The sequence below is a fragment of the Squalius cephalus genome (assembly GCF_949319135.1).
Source record: "Squalius cephalus genome assembly, chromosome: 10".
Lineage (NCBI taxonomy): Eukaryota > Metazoa > Chordata > Actinopteri > Cypriniformes > Leuciscidae > Squalius > Squalius cephalus.
In genome coordinates, this window is record NC_137131.1 from 11,615,561 (window position 1) to 11,630,854 (window position 15,294).

At 38.4% G+C, this 15,294-nt stretch overlaps 2 protein-coding genes across 6 annotated transcripts in view; one reads left to right on the plus strand and one right to left on the minus strand.

Moving 5' to 3' along the window:
* gabrb3 (gamma-aminobutyric acid type A receptor subunit beta3) overlaps positions 1–15,294 on the minus strand; it is a gene marked incomplete at its 5' end in the record, with an annotated part of 64,980 nt that overhangs the window by 24,110 nt on the left and 25,576 nt on the right. For 3 of the 5 annotated variants that reach the window (XM_079882804.1, XM_079882807.1, XM_079882805.1), the window contains 2 exons: positions 13,177–13,244; positions 13,379–13,470. In XM_079882804.1, coding sequence (XP_079738930.1) covers positions 13,177–13,244; positions 13,379–13,470 — 160 coding nt within the window. Of the gene's footprint in view, positions 1–13,176; positions 13,245–13,378; positions 13,471–13,561; positions 13,642–15,294 lie in introns of those variants that run through there. The other 2 variants (XM_079882806.1, XM_079882808.1) reach the window with 1 other exon arrangement.
* Positions 14,394–15,294, plus strand: part of gabra5 (gamma-aminobutyric acid type A receptor subunit alpha5) — a 38,448-nt gene continuing 37,547 nt past the window's right edge. Inside the window, exon 1 of the mRNA XM_079882814.1 lies at positions 14,394–14,455. The gene's annotated coding sequence lies outside the window, so the exon portion shown is untranslated. The remainder of the gene's footprint in view (positions 14,456–15,294) is intronic.

The window sequence follows — 15,294 nt, forward strand, 5'->3', positions numbered from 1 at the left end:
TCTTAAGATGCTGCTTGCTACATCTCAGGCTATGACTCCACAGTAAATCATTGTTGTTGTTCTCCACTGAGAGGGATTCCCTCATGATAAAGTGACACCACATTCTGACATATACACTACTTCCCCTGTCCCACAGATAAAAATAACAGATGAAACGCAAGAGAAACAAACAGAGAGACATTATTTCAAATCTGAAACTGACAATCTAGTAATGTAGGGGCTGATATCAAACACAAGGGTACTCACAAAAGAACTGAGACGTAGATTTACCCCTGCTAGATTCAGATTACAGTTACAAGGCTGGAAAATGTATTTTTATTTTATTATAAAATAATCACATTTATTATAAATATTAATACTAATAAGTTAACTTAAGTATAAATACAATAATATTATTTACACTTAATATTTACAAAACTATAAATTATATATATTTATAATATAATACTAATATTATTATTATAAATTATTATTATTATTATTAACAATGTATACAATCTGGAGTGACTTATGACATAGAAACTACACTTTTCGCCATATTTATGCCCTACATTGTATTTGAAAACACAATGAAAAAAGTTTGTGAAGAGCAGGATCAATCATAGAAAAGGAAAAAAAAAAAAAATCCTGTCAATAAATGAGACCCTCTGGGAGGCTGAGGTGATAGTGTCATCAGCTGGGTGAGGAGTGTGTGCTCTCACACAAAGACAAGCATTCAGCATGCCAGTCAGAAAGCATTTACGTCAACCTACCACCACCACGTCTGCTGGGAATACCAGAAAAACAGCAATAGGAGAGATTCCTCTGTGCAGAGTCAGCGTGAAAACTTCACTGATCCGTAGTGTGGGTATTTAACTTGCTAGATGTAATAAATAGAAAAGTTTAAAAGATTATTATGTGTACAAATAAGCAAACAATTGTCGCATTTAAAGATGAACTTTCTCCTATCCTTCCATTTCTGATTGGTACTTAACAAAATGAATGACTTTACAGGTACACTCAAGACATTGTTTATATTGTGCAGGTCAAAGAGAATGAATGACTCTTATGAACTGGTTCTTGTTAGTGAATAGTCAAAGCATACAGTGCAGCCAATGTAGTCTGATTCATGAATGACTAATGAGTTGTTAGGCCTAAATCAGTGTAGTTACATATACCAATGTGGAGTTAAAGAGATAGTTCGGCCAAAAATGATATTAAACCCATGATTTACTCACACTCAAGCCGTTCGAGATGCATATGTCAATCTTTTTTCAGACGAACACATTTTCAGTTATTTTAGAAAATGTCTTAGATCTTTCAGTGGTTATAATGTGAAGCTATGGGGTCCACCTCCTTCAAGTCCCAAAAAAGTGCATGCATCCTTCACAAAAGTAATCCATCCGGCTCCAGGGGGATAAACGTAGGCCTTCTGAGGGTAATCCGTGTGGTTTTGTCGTAAAAATATACATATTTAAAACTTTATAAATGAAAATAACTGGCTTCCGGCAACGGTCGACGCGCGTTCACGGGAGATGGATGCCGGCGTATGACGTAGGACGTAGCGTAGGAAGCGTTGTGACGTAGAACGAACGTAGAGTTTTGTTTTGCTCTGCTCTCTGGCTGCGCTGTCGCGTTCGTTCTACGACACGACGTTTCCTACGCTACGTCCTACGTTTCGTTTATCCCCCTGGAGCCGGATGGATTACTTTTGTGAAGGATGCATGCACATTTTGGGACTTGAAGGAGGTGGACCACATAGCTTCACATTATAACCACTGAAAGATCTAAGACATTTTCTAAAATAACTGAAAATGTGTTCGTCTGAAAAAAGATTGACATATGCATCTCGAACGGCTTGAGGGTGAGTAAATCATGGGTTAAATATAATTTTTGGCCGAACTATCCCTTTAAATATATACATTATGCAACATTGGACCATTGACTTTCACTGTATGGACACCACTGAGAAATTTTTCATAATATCTACTTTTGTGTTCCAAAGAACAAGGATTGGAAAGTAAAATGATGGTGAGTAAATGATGACAGAATTTTTTTTTTGAGCTTTTTGATGAAATCTGAGACTTTTCTGTCCCTCCATTTACAGCTACACAACTACTACTTTTACGCTTAAAAAACTCATAAAGAGATCGTAAAACTAATCCATATGAATTGAGCAGTTTAGTCCAAATTTTCTGAAGAGACACGATCACTTTATGTGACGAACATTGAATTTAGGTTTTTATTCACATATAAACATTGATCAAAGCTCAACCGAACCTGCTTGACGTGGGAGAACAAACCTCTTGTGAAAGCTGAAACCTTCTCTTCTCATGTGCCTTAATAAAAGCCTAAACTCAATCTGTTCAGCATATAAATCAATCGTGTCTCTTCAGAAATTTTGGACTATACCACTCAATTCATATGGATTGTAGATGTCAAAGGAGGGACAGAAATAGCTCAGATTTCATTAAAAAGATCTTCATTTGCGTTCCACAGATGAACAAAAGTCTTACAGGTTTGGAACGAGTGAGGGTGAGCAAATGGTGGCAGAATTTTTATTTTTGGGTGAACTATCCCTTTAAGAAAAATTCCTAATGGCTTAAACTACTTTTGACTCCAGAAGCGTTGGACTCTTGCATCCTCTGCTCAGAAATTACATCTGGCAGCCCAAGGTTCAGGTCAGTCGTAGAGCCAGTTTTCTTTCATATGATATTGATTTTCCTCCTGACATCAACGTGCTTCCTCCCATGCAAACAACAGCATTGAAGAAAGACAACCGTGTGTAAAGCGCACAGGAAAAAGAAAACTTCCTGGTAACAGCGGATGAATTCCAGAGAGAGGAGAGAGGCACTCATCCCCAGAGCTCTGCAACTCAACAGGCTGTAGTTAACATGGTGTTCAAAGAGGCTGATGTCACAGCGTGATCTTGCTGCTTGCCCTCTCCATTGCCTGCTAGTGCTCGGCAGGGATAAGCCCAGGAGCTTTGCAGTGTGTCAATGAGACTTTCAACAGGAGCTCCAAAGTATCCAACAGGACATTTTGGCGTCATTTAAACAGTGGAATGTCCGCTTAACTCCATCTATAATTGAAGCGGAGAACCCCTGGATGTCACCTTGCGGTCCACGCAAACTGTTTTTAGAGGGCACTTAGACCGCAACATGCTCCATTTGCCTTCAGGTCATATGACACATACCAGTCGCTGGAAGGAAATGGTTCCCGGAGCACACCTATTTATCCTAAAGGTGGAGATAATAGGCACTTAGTGAAGTTCAGAGTTAACACTTCTATACACTGATATTACGCCTGATTGAACAATTACAGGCCACAAAGCTGACTATCAAGCTAAAAATAAAGGGGGCGAGCACAAACAAAAGACTAAATATATTAATAATTCCAGTCTCCTTGACGACGCTCCCTCTCTGCAGAACGCCCACACAGGCTTGCTGAGCTCTGGGCCGATACCTTGTGCGTTTCTGAGGCTTTCCGGTGCATTCTTCACTTTCTGTGCCTTTCCTTCTCTTACTTTCACCTTGAAAGCTCTTTGACCAAACTCAGCCATCAGGTTACAGCTGCATTAAATTAAAGGAAACCACCAACATTAATCTTAATGGATCATTGTAGTGCTTCTGAAATCTTTTTATTTTTAAATATGCCACACAGATCAACTTATTCATCTGAGAGTTTTCTACACAAAGCTTGACCAGAGAGCAGCAGGTATGATGGAGCTTTTTGTAGATATAATTACATTTTCAGGCAATACGCTTTAAAAAACAACAACAACAACAAAAAAAAAAACTGTAATTTCATAAAACCACCCCCACCTCCCTCTTCACCTGGGTAAGTACCACAAACATCTTCAAATCCATACTAAAGATGATATTGGTTTCCAGGGCAACCACTTATACTTGCCACACACATTGTGCCAGAGCGATCATCTGCTGTGTATCCATGCAGCACTATCACACTGAATATGTTTCATTCGTGTTTGTGCACGGATGAGAATGTCAGTCCTGTGCGTCAGTAGCACTTATGAAATGTTCCCTGACTTCAGATGTTGTCAAGAAAGGCAAAGACTACCCCTCAAGGAGAAAGAGAAAGAGAGAGATTTATGATATTCTTTTAAATGCCTCCATAAGCAATTTGAGGATCTCTTTCAATCTCATGAAAGTATGTGTAGGTCACATTTAACCCTAAGTAAAAATATGTACAAGATACATGTTCCATAATAAATAAAGTCTTGGAATGAAGATGTTTTGCATTTGGACATTATTTTCATGAACATTAAACACATTCCCCCCCAGATTCTCATAGTGAGTACAGATATATTATTTCTATTTCTATTTTTATTTTTTGGTCATTTGTCCTGGTGGGGTTCTTTAAAATAATAATAAAAAAATACGGTAACACATTATTTTGCCGTGTTATTGTTACACGTTACATAGTTACTCTAGTTATAACTATAAACTATGCATAATTACATGCAACTAACCCTAACTGAACCCTAAGTACATGTTGTTAATTAATATTACTCAGTATATGCATAATTACACTTTAACAAGGACACCTTAAAATAAAGTGTAACCATAAATACATTTGTTTTTCTACTGAAATCAGCAAATATTAAACGTAATATTAGGGAAAAAACTTTTTTTTTTTTTTAAATCGTCCAAAAATTATATATACAGTACACACACACACACACACACACACATATACATATATATATATATATATATATATATATATATATATATATATATATATATATATATATATACATACATACACACACACATACACACACACACACAAATAAATACAAAAATATATAATTTTATTTCTGTGTGAAATGTGACGGGGACATACTCTTGACAGGTTTTGTGAGATTCACCCCCTGATTGAACACAGAACAGCAGCAGTATATTGATTATGTCTGAATGCTTTTGATTTCTGAGAAATATTCTGCTTGCTAACAGCACATTTTGACAGGGTAATTTAATGCCGCCTGTGCTGGGCCCTCCTCGAGAGGCTGTGTAAGCAGCACGGTCCGTTAGATGCAAATTGTATTTAATTCATTTTTATGGAAGAGTGTAATATTTTCAACAATTTTTTCCCTTTCCCAAGCAATCTTGCTGACAGACAGCTTTGAATGGGATATTTCATGCCATAATTCTTACACTGCGACTCAACTCTGTGAGTGAAAATATGTCTTTGCGTGAGTAATGACGTTACCACTACCCTGATTTTGGAAGTGAAGACAGAGAGAGAGAGAGAGAGAGAGAGAGAGAGAGAGACACACTGGTAAAATGTAATGCACATAAAGCAAATCTTTTTTTTACTCAAGGCACTGACTTTACCCCACTGACAGGAGAGCATGAGAGCTTTTAGTCTTTAACAGCCCTGTCACTTCCGGTCTGAAGACAGAATACAGCTGCATGCACTGACATCAAGAGCACAACATTGAAAAGTAGACCTTAATAGACAGCGCATGGATCATATTTCAAGCTGAAGCTGTGTCTGCATTTTATGTAATACATTTGAGTTACAGAATGTTTTACAGATTTTTTCCAAAATGGCAACTGTAGAACCATAAAGGTAAAAGAAAGAACAATCCAGGTTCATTACAAGTTAAGCTCTAAAATAATTGTCCAAAACAAATAAAGATTTGTGTTGTGTTTTCCATTGAATGTCTATGGGACAAGGTAATGCACCAGAATAAACTTAAAAATACTGTATTAAATATAACCAGACTTTACATTACATGACATATACATGTTAAGATGTGACTATTGTGACTGAATTGCTTACCAACCTCGTCTGAGCAATCATTCAACTTTTACAACTGTGTGAAGGGACGTGACATAACTGCCATATGCTTAAAGTCACCCACATATCCAGAGTTTCTTATCTACCTAACAGTAGTCCCACCACTAAAATAATGATTTAGACAACTTTACAGCTCAAACGACAAGTCCTCAGTTTAGTTACTACCCACTGTAATTTAGAGCTTGTTTTGAAGCCTAAACATTACTTTAACTTTCATGAACAAAGTTGTGTATTGTTAGACCATAACCCAACACAGTTGAATTAACAGAAATGTCTCAGAGCTTTAATTGTACTGAACAAGAAACATTGGTGTAACTTTCAAGAACAAACTTCAGGGTATGATATGATTATACTACAACCTGTCACAGTAAAGAGTGATTCTTTTAGAGCATGAGCAAAAAAAAAAACCAATGAAGATATTCAAAGGAAACCATGGGAAAGCCTCTTGGGTAAAAATCTGGAGTGCATCTCAGTGTAGCTGCGCTGTCTCAGTCTATGCGTTTCAATGCTGTGGGGAATCCACAAATTCTTCTGTAATGTCTACCCATGTCACTACTGAACCTCTGGGACTGTTACTTTTGTCATACAACGTGACGGCAAGACACTCGAAACACATCCACTCCATTGACTTCGTTCTTCTCGGTTTCATTAACACACGTACTAACTAAAATCTTGATGTGTTTCATGTCTGTCTCTGGCATGTCAGTCTAGCTAATGAGGTACCACAATTAAACGTTCAACACACACACATGCGCACACACCGCCTGCCCACCTGACACTCTGCAAGTGCGAGCCTCATTGCCATGGCAGCTGGCTATTTATACACTATGCCACACAATCAGGCCTTGTCACAGTCAACAGGGGCGTAAGAAAAGCCGTGGATATGTCAGTCAATCAGGACATGTTTTCCTGTGACTCAATGACTAATGGCAAGAGTTAACAGGTTGGACTAAACATGGCTGGATGAGGCAGTTGTGCAATTCTGTCACTATATTACCTCCAACAATCTATCACACACATCACATACAGTTACACCTGCCGTTTAACAGTCTAAATGTCAACAGTTGAGCAACATTTACTTTGGTGAAATGGACATGACTCCTGACTCCACTGAGGGGTCAAGATTTGGTTAGTATGGCCCTGTTAGCCCTTACTTGTAGGCTACACACTGTTCTGGAAACAGCTCATGGTTGACCAATAGGGGTATATACTTATATACACTAACAGTTTGGAGTCAGTATTTTAATGTCTTTGAAAGAAGTCTTTTATGCTCACCAAGGCCACATTTATTTGATAAAAAAAAGTAAATTTGTGAAATACCATTACAAATTAAAATGTCTGTTTTCTATTTTATTTTGTATGTTAAAATGTAATTTATTCCTGTGATGGCAAAGCTGAATTTTCAGCAGTGTCACATGATCCTTCAGAAATCATATTCCACTAAGCTGATTTGGCACTTAAGCAACATTTCTAATTCATAATTATTATCAGTGTTGTGCTGCTGAATATTTTTGTGAAACCTTGATATATTTGTTCAGAATCCTTTGAATGAAAGAAAAAAAACGGAACAGCATTTATTTGAGATATAAATCTTTTGTAAAATGTGACCCTGGACCACAAAACCAGTCACCTGTTTTTGAAATTGAGATTTATACATCACATCAAAGATAAATAAATAAGCTTCCCATTGATGTATGGTTTGTAAGGATAGGACAATATTTGGCCGAGATACAACTATTTGAAAATCTGTAATCTGAGGGTATAAAAAAATTGAAACATTGTGAAAATCGCCTTTAAAGTTGTCCATTTATGTTTGCGATTGTGCACCAAAAAAAATGTTTTATATATTTACGGTAGGAAATTTACAAAATATCTTCATGGATTTTTGGCATAAAAGAAAAATCGATAATTTTGACCCATAAAATGTATTGTTGGCTATTGCCACAAATATACCCGTGCGACTTGTGACTGGTTTTGTGATCCAGGGTCACAAATAATAAATGTCTTTACTGTCATGTACTGTACTGTATTTTCATTGCATCACTGCTTATAATATCATTGAAAACTTCTGAGGTGTATCCAGCCCTAACCAAAAAATATTTTAAAATTATATACTTTGTTATCTTCAGTCCAGACACAGACACAAAAACATAAGCGAATAAAAAACAACCCATCAAATCAGCATAAGTCAACGAGCAACTATTCCACATTCAAACACCTTTAAACATTTGAAAAAGCTCTGCCTTGATTAGGGTTGCAAAGGGGCGGAAAATTTCCGGTAAATTTTCGGAAAGTTTCCGGTAAATTTCCATGGGAAGTTAAGCTGGGGAATTTTGGAAATATTCATTACCACGGCAACCGCTTGCGCGTCCACTCTGAAAGTAACTGTACACATAAGAGACGGATAGATACATTATTTAAGGTTATTTCTATTCGTTAGAATACTGATATATGAACTTGTTGTCAAGTAAGCCCCGTTGCGAGCATGTGCGTCTCTCTAAACTTTCAGTGTGCTGCACTGCTGTAGTTGACTTCTGCGCCTTCCCCCCCGAAAATATCACATTAATTTTGAAAACGTAGGCTAATTCCTTTTGTGGATCCTCTTGGTCATTCTTCATGTTTCTTTGACAAATATCAGTGTCTCAGTCTCGCGCACGCTGCACGTGAGTTAACCACGCCTACTTATTTACTTAATCTATACTTTCCTCAACTATATTTAAGTTCCCTATGAAGAGCCAACCCTCAACTTTGAAAATTCCCAGTTTATTCCCGTTTATTCCCATACATTCCTGTTAATTCCCTTAAATTCCCATTAATTCCCATGGAAAGTTTCCATCTTTGAAAATTCCCAGAATTTTGCAACCCTAGCCTTGATACAAAAAGGGGCTATTCAAGCTGGGATGTTGAAGAACAATACCTTTTAAAGGCAGACTGGGGTCGAGGATATTCTAAATTGAAATTCCTAAAGCCTTTGGTGTTGTCAGCCACACTTACAAGTGAACTGAACACACCAGGACACTTACAGGAGAATCTGTATTGAACACACCAGGGTTCAGCCTGTTACTGAAATTAAACAAACACAAAATGAAAGCTGTTTCATGTGACATATTAACAGAGTAAGGTCCTATTAAATATGTATGTGTGTGCTTGACAATAAATGTCAGAATAACAGAACATAGCTTAGTACATAGTAAAATTACAACAACAACTGGGAAATAAAAGTAATGCGCTGCCAACAATATATATTGTAAAAAGTTCACAAGTAGTAAATCTAAACAATATGTCTTATTTCCGTCCCGATATGTCTAATTTTGTGAGCTATGTTAGATAAAGTTAATGATTGTAGTTGTAACAAATTGTTAAAGAGGACCTATTATGCTGTTTTACTGTGATTGGTCAATCGCTTCGAGTGTGTTTTGAAAATGTCATGTCTCTTACCATAACTGCGATAGATCCGGGGTGGAAAAAACAGCATCTCTTGGATATGGTGACAACACACTACTAATGCAACTCAACCAGGCCTCACCTCCTTTGTTTTGTGTATGCTTTGGGCAGGGATTATTTAAATGAGGAATATTGTGACATGTACATTCTGATGTAGAGAATAACCTCGTTTGAAGTGGACTTTGCTTTGTAACTTTTTCATGTGTAAAATGTAAAAAAGGATAATTGGTCCTCTTTAATGCTGGGTAGATACTGCACGATTTTATCCTTGATTTTCACTCGTCAACAGTTTTGCAGAAAGCGTAGATAAATGGCCAAAATCTGAGGCAAATCGGTGCTCGTTCACGTGAGTAACAATCGCGTGGTGTGCATTATCAAAGACGCGATCTGAGTGAAGCGCCGATTTGTCGCCGATGCCCGTGAGATATTTAGCATGCACCAATCACAGCATGCTAAATATCTGGTCCTGGCACCAACTGTCCTGCAGTGTGAAATGTGTTTTGCCTGGAATTACATCTGTGAAGACCAACAGTCAAAGAGAGAATAAGATACAGGGCAATAGAATATTCAGGCGGAGCAGTCATAGACCTGCAACAGAACATCAGCAAGCATGGCTTCTGCAAGCTCTTCTTTTTTTCCCCGTTGCAAATCAGCGCACCGACAAATTGATATAGTTTGTAGACAGAGTTTGCCGGGGATTCTTCCTATTGAAATGTTGTGTAATGTGTGACCCCTCCCCGTCGCCAATCTGTCATGTAGTGTGCACACAACTAGCCTGGAAATCCAGACCTAAATCTAAAAGATTAATGGTCTGGCGTCGACTAATGAAAATCGGCCAGCTCGAGGGGCGGCACCAAGCATGCATTTGAAAATCTCGCTGCACGCAATTGGATAACACTACGACCAATCACAACAATAAACCCCAGCTACCAGCGTAGCTAACCTTATTAGACATTCTCTGATTATACTCTTACCGTATCCGGTCGGCGAAACAGCAAAAACGTCCTTCTTGCAAAGGAACGATTCGAGCGGCGTCTTCTGTTCCTGTTTTAGATAAAAAGCCAAGTCTAACTCGTTCACTGTAGCGGCCAAAGCCGTTTCAAACAACTGGTATTCTTCATCCATAGCCATCTTGCAATGTTTACTAATGACTTCGACGTCACAGCACTGTCGTCATCTGTTTAGCTCGCCTCTGGCCCGCCTATATCAGATAACCCGATGTGATTGGTGCAGCTCAGATCGAGGGGCATATTTAATGAGCATTATTATTCGACACCAGAGTAACTCGCTGAGCAAATTCAACTTGTGCTCTCGCGAGAACTCTGGATTACCAGGGTAGCACACAACAGCAACTAAATGCAACCCCAGACTATCATGTAGTGTGAGAAGAACAGTGATCCAACGATTTTGAAAATCGTGTAGTGTGTTCCCATCATTTGTCAGTATCTCAACATATGCAAAATCCTTCTCAAATCACACATTTCAGCACCACGGACAGCAACCGCTTCTATGTGTGACGCAATTATTTCGCCAGTATGTATCTATAATCCATTTTCCTTCTCGCAAACAGTAGTTTGAGGAAGTAGTCATTCAACTTTGATGCATATATGAATGAATACTAAGAAGACTTTTTTTCTTTCTCACACCAGCAAACACACTCTCAATCATATCACTTCAAAGATAATCTCAAGAGAGATGAACTATTTCATACGGTCTGCATAAGCAGTCATGTATACACAGGCGGAGTGTGTGCGGACATGCCTGTACGGGTAATGTTTCATATTGCTCTCTATTCCTGTCATTCCCTGGATGCTTAACTGTCTCACAGAATAATAATCACACTGACTTCTGTAATCCCTACTGTGCACAGAGGTTTCCCTGATATCCCCACTGTGCTGGGCTGCGTTGAGCTTTGCTGAGCTGAGCCAACCCCCGCCACACACATACACACACATCCTTGTCCTCACCCTGCCTGGATCACTGCTATTAACAATATGGGCCAAGTAATCCTAATTTGTACCTCTAAAGAAAGCTAATCCATTATACAGAAATAACTAATCTGTAAAGAGCAAACACCATTCTTAGGCTGGAAAATCCTGTTAGCGTCTGCTTGATTACCTTACCATTAGACTTCCCGTGCAAAGCGCTCTAAGTTCAGTCACATGGCTAACCTCATCAACCGGGATAATGTCTGCAGCACTGTTGATTTCGGCTACAAATTGAGTTAATAGTTCATGCTGACAGGGTCAGTTTTACTCCACGGGAGAACTGAAGCTAAATGTGTGTCTATAGTGAATAATTCACATACTGTACCTGATAAGACTAAGTGTGGTCGTGTTTAATTATTAATGATCTTAATATTGCAAAAATGCACTGATCAATGCATTTCTACAGTGAGTGGGAGAAGTGCAAAGGAAAGGAAAGATGTGGGCAGAAGAGTTGGGCTGAGTAGCATAGCATTACAGACAGCTCCAATCAGAGCAGCGCACATCTCACATGACGACAAGTGAAAAATGATGCAATAACAAATTTGGAGTGTTTTCTTACAGATAGAACTAAATCAAAAGTAACTAACAAGCTAAAAGCTCATTAACCTGGACAACCTGCTAAATTTCAGGGACAGATATTCAAAATGAAAAACTATGCCATATCTGGGCTGATTTTTCAAGTTGTAAGAGAGAGTACGATTTTTTTTTTTGTGATTGCACGGGTTTGTGTGACTTTCACTGCTCTGAGCTCCAACAGACGTGTTTTGGGGTTAATCTAAGATTAGTGCACCTTGTTCAAACTTTCATCTTTAAAGGTAAGATCAGTGACAGGCTTAAAGGTAAAGTGACATATCAAATCTCTAGGATACATATCCACTGATGTGACACAATGCCAGAGCAAATCAAAGTCAAAGTTGAGATCAGACATAACGACTTTCACAAAGAACACAATATTGAAGAAATTGAATTGCAAATATGTCAAAACAGTTTTGATCCACACTGGGACAATTGTCTGACATATCATGCTATGTACAGTAGATGAGGACAGATACTGGACAATTTCATCTTGTCAGTGTCTATCAACTTTACAAAAGAATAAACACAAGTCTAGGTGACTGATGATCACTTCTTGTGTCACAGTCAAGCTGTGTCCTTGGCATATGTGTCCATCCCCTTGTGGGACTCTAAGCTGACAGCATCCTCCTTTCAGTGCCCAGGTGAGAGGGCTAACCTATCTGCATATTCATGACTGTGAAATGGACATGGTCTCCATAGAGACAACCCTGTCTCATACTCTGATGTGGACATGTACCACTGAGAACCTTTGACTCGACATTTTATACCGTATAATTAAGTCTATATATCAAGTCTGTATGAGTTCTACAGTCAAAACAGCCAAAAATAGAATACAACACAAACATACGCTTCATATTTAATCCACTAATGCTCCAAATAAAACTTTTGAACTGTGTTACCCATGTATCCATGAATCATAAACACTTCAGTACATAATGCAAACTTTTATTGACTCAAAAAGCACCATTACAGTTTCTAGTCCTAAAACGTGGGATATTTTTCAAGTGTTTTTTTTTTTAATTCAAATCACAATAAAAGCTATCATCTGACATTGGAAGTGATTTGATGGTGCTGATCTGCACTGAGAAAGCATTAACATGATGAAAAAACACCACATCGTTGACAATGAAGTCCTGGCAGGATTTTCATATTAAAAACACTTCCCTTACTAGACCTTGGCACTAAAACAGATTGAGCAAAGCTCTAGCACTCACAGGCAGAAGACACTAAGCTATGTGGATTCAGAACCATGGACAGCACCACGGAAAGCTCTCTTACAAATTCACAGGACATGTCCAAAAGTCTGCTTATGCTACTTATCAATGGTTCGATAAATAATGAAAGATAGAAACAGACATACCATGTTGACCTCCGACACCATGTCTATGCTTGCCACATCGATGCTCATGCCTACTGCCACTGGTGCACCTTAAATGAGAAGAAAAACTTAATCCTCAAGTTCACCAAAACCATTTATTTATTTTATATCAGTATTTAAAAACAATCTTTAAATAATTATGTAACATTAAAAGTAAGAATTAATGAAGTGAGCGACATCATACCTCCAAAGTCTGGTCGAAGACGAATGTCATACCCTTTCAAAAGCTTGTCTACTGTCTCTTTGACAAAAGACATGTTTCCTGGTTCATTGGCGCTGTAAAGAAACAATAAAGAAGGTTATTCCATCATATTAGAGCCCAGGAGGTCTATGCGCTCGCGCCATGGTCTCCACCAGCTCTTCTTACCTTTGAGCACAGCACATCACTGCCACAATTACCGGTAATGAAAGAACACCAAACAGCCTTCGTTTCTGTATTCCAAACATTCCTTATACTCTTTCAGACAAGGAATCGAGCGACAAAACTGACGTTGTATGGTTTCCTTGCGTAGGGTAACACGTTACGTTATTCCATCAGTGGGTCTTTGCTAAACTCCAATTACTGTCAAACACGCGTAAACAAATCGCTGCGATCCGCGTTTTCGCTCTCTTGCGGAGACTGCGTTATTTGGTTAGGTGCTCGGTGAATACAATGCATTTTGCCCAAGACACTACCGGAGCTTGCAGCAGGGGAGTCTGTGTTTGGGGCACAGCCAGATCTCCATCCTTCGGTTTTGACGCTCGTAGCTGTGCTGTCCCGAATTTACACCCTCTGTTGAAGTCTCAGTCTTACGCCTCTTTTTTTTTATTTCAGCTAAGCAAAGCAAGGAATACTTATTTTCCCATATAAAGCCAACAAAATACGCTTGTTATCAGATGTTCACTCGGGAAAACGCGAGAATTGGAAACTGAAACTGAAATTTCGGGAACTGATTTAGAAAATGATGACCGAGTCTACCGGAGTGTGATGAAATTGACATGTGAGCACGAGGACTTCACTATAAGTAAAGTGGTCACGTGACATTCCACAAGCTTCGTCGTAAAGTCGTTCTTGCTAGTGTGTAGTGCGGAGTTTACCGAAATAACTCTTTCAACATGTCAATTCAAACAAAAACTTAACTGTATATCGCAACAACACACCGGTGTTGTTTCGTTGGGCTCGTTAACTAGAAGAAAAAGTGTATTTACACGCGAGTAAACGTTGAAGAGAACGACTGGAAAGGGTTTCTCCAAATCTTCGTTCATGGAGAACAATAAAACGGTGAGTATTTTAGCTCGTGTATTCTTGCCGTTCCTGCTGGTGGGTGTAGCCTACATCACAAATCTTTGTGAGTGGAAAGCAACTTGGTTACAACAAATCCAAACCAAATCACAACTTCTTGCGTTGTAAATTCGTCCTTTGCTGTTCAAGTGCAGGACGGTCTGATGTAACCATCAGGTTTGGGGGTTTCTTACTGGAAGACACAGGAAGTCAAAACCAAAAAATGGTTGAGGAGGGGCCATAAAACAATTGATTTGTTTTACATATAAATAAAGTATAGCCTATATTATATAGACATTTCATAGGTATTCAAAATTCGGAGGTTGGCCTAGGTAACCATAAACAGTTTGCTGGACTGGACTTTCAGTTTTCGATATCGGGCATTATTTGCAAAAACTGGCATTATAACTTTCTTATAGATATAGACATACATATATTATTAAAAAATTGCATTTTTGTTTAAAATGCCTAGGCTATATGCTAAAATGAAGAAAAAATAAACTTTCAAAATGATACTGTCATAAAGGTGCAGTAAGCGATTTCTGGTAAACCCTGTTGATATTTAAAATCACCAAAACAAACACACCCCTATCTTGATGCCTCATCCCCCCCCCCAAAACGTAAACGTACACATATGCAACACAAGCAACGATTATAGTGTAAACGAAAAACCATATATTAGGAGAAAGTCATCTCACTTTTCGGACACACTTTGGGAGCTTTGAATGCTTTGGGATGCTTGAAACGGGCAGTGGAGAAGGTTTACACATTCCAGGCTTATAATAATAATAATAATAATAATAATAATAATTCCCGCTCCTTAAGGCCTCTCCAGCGCT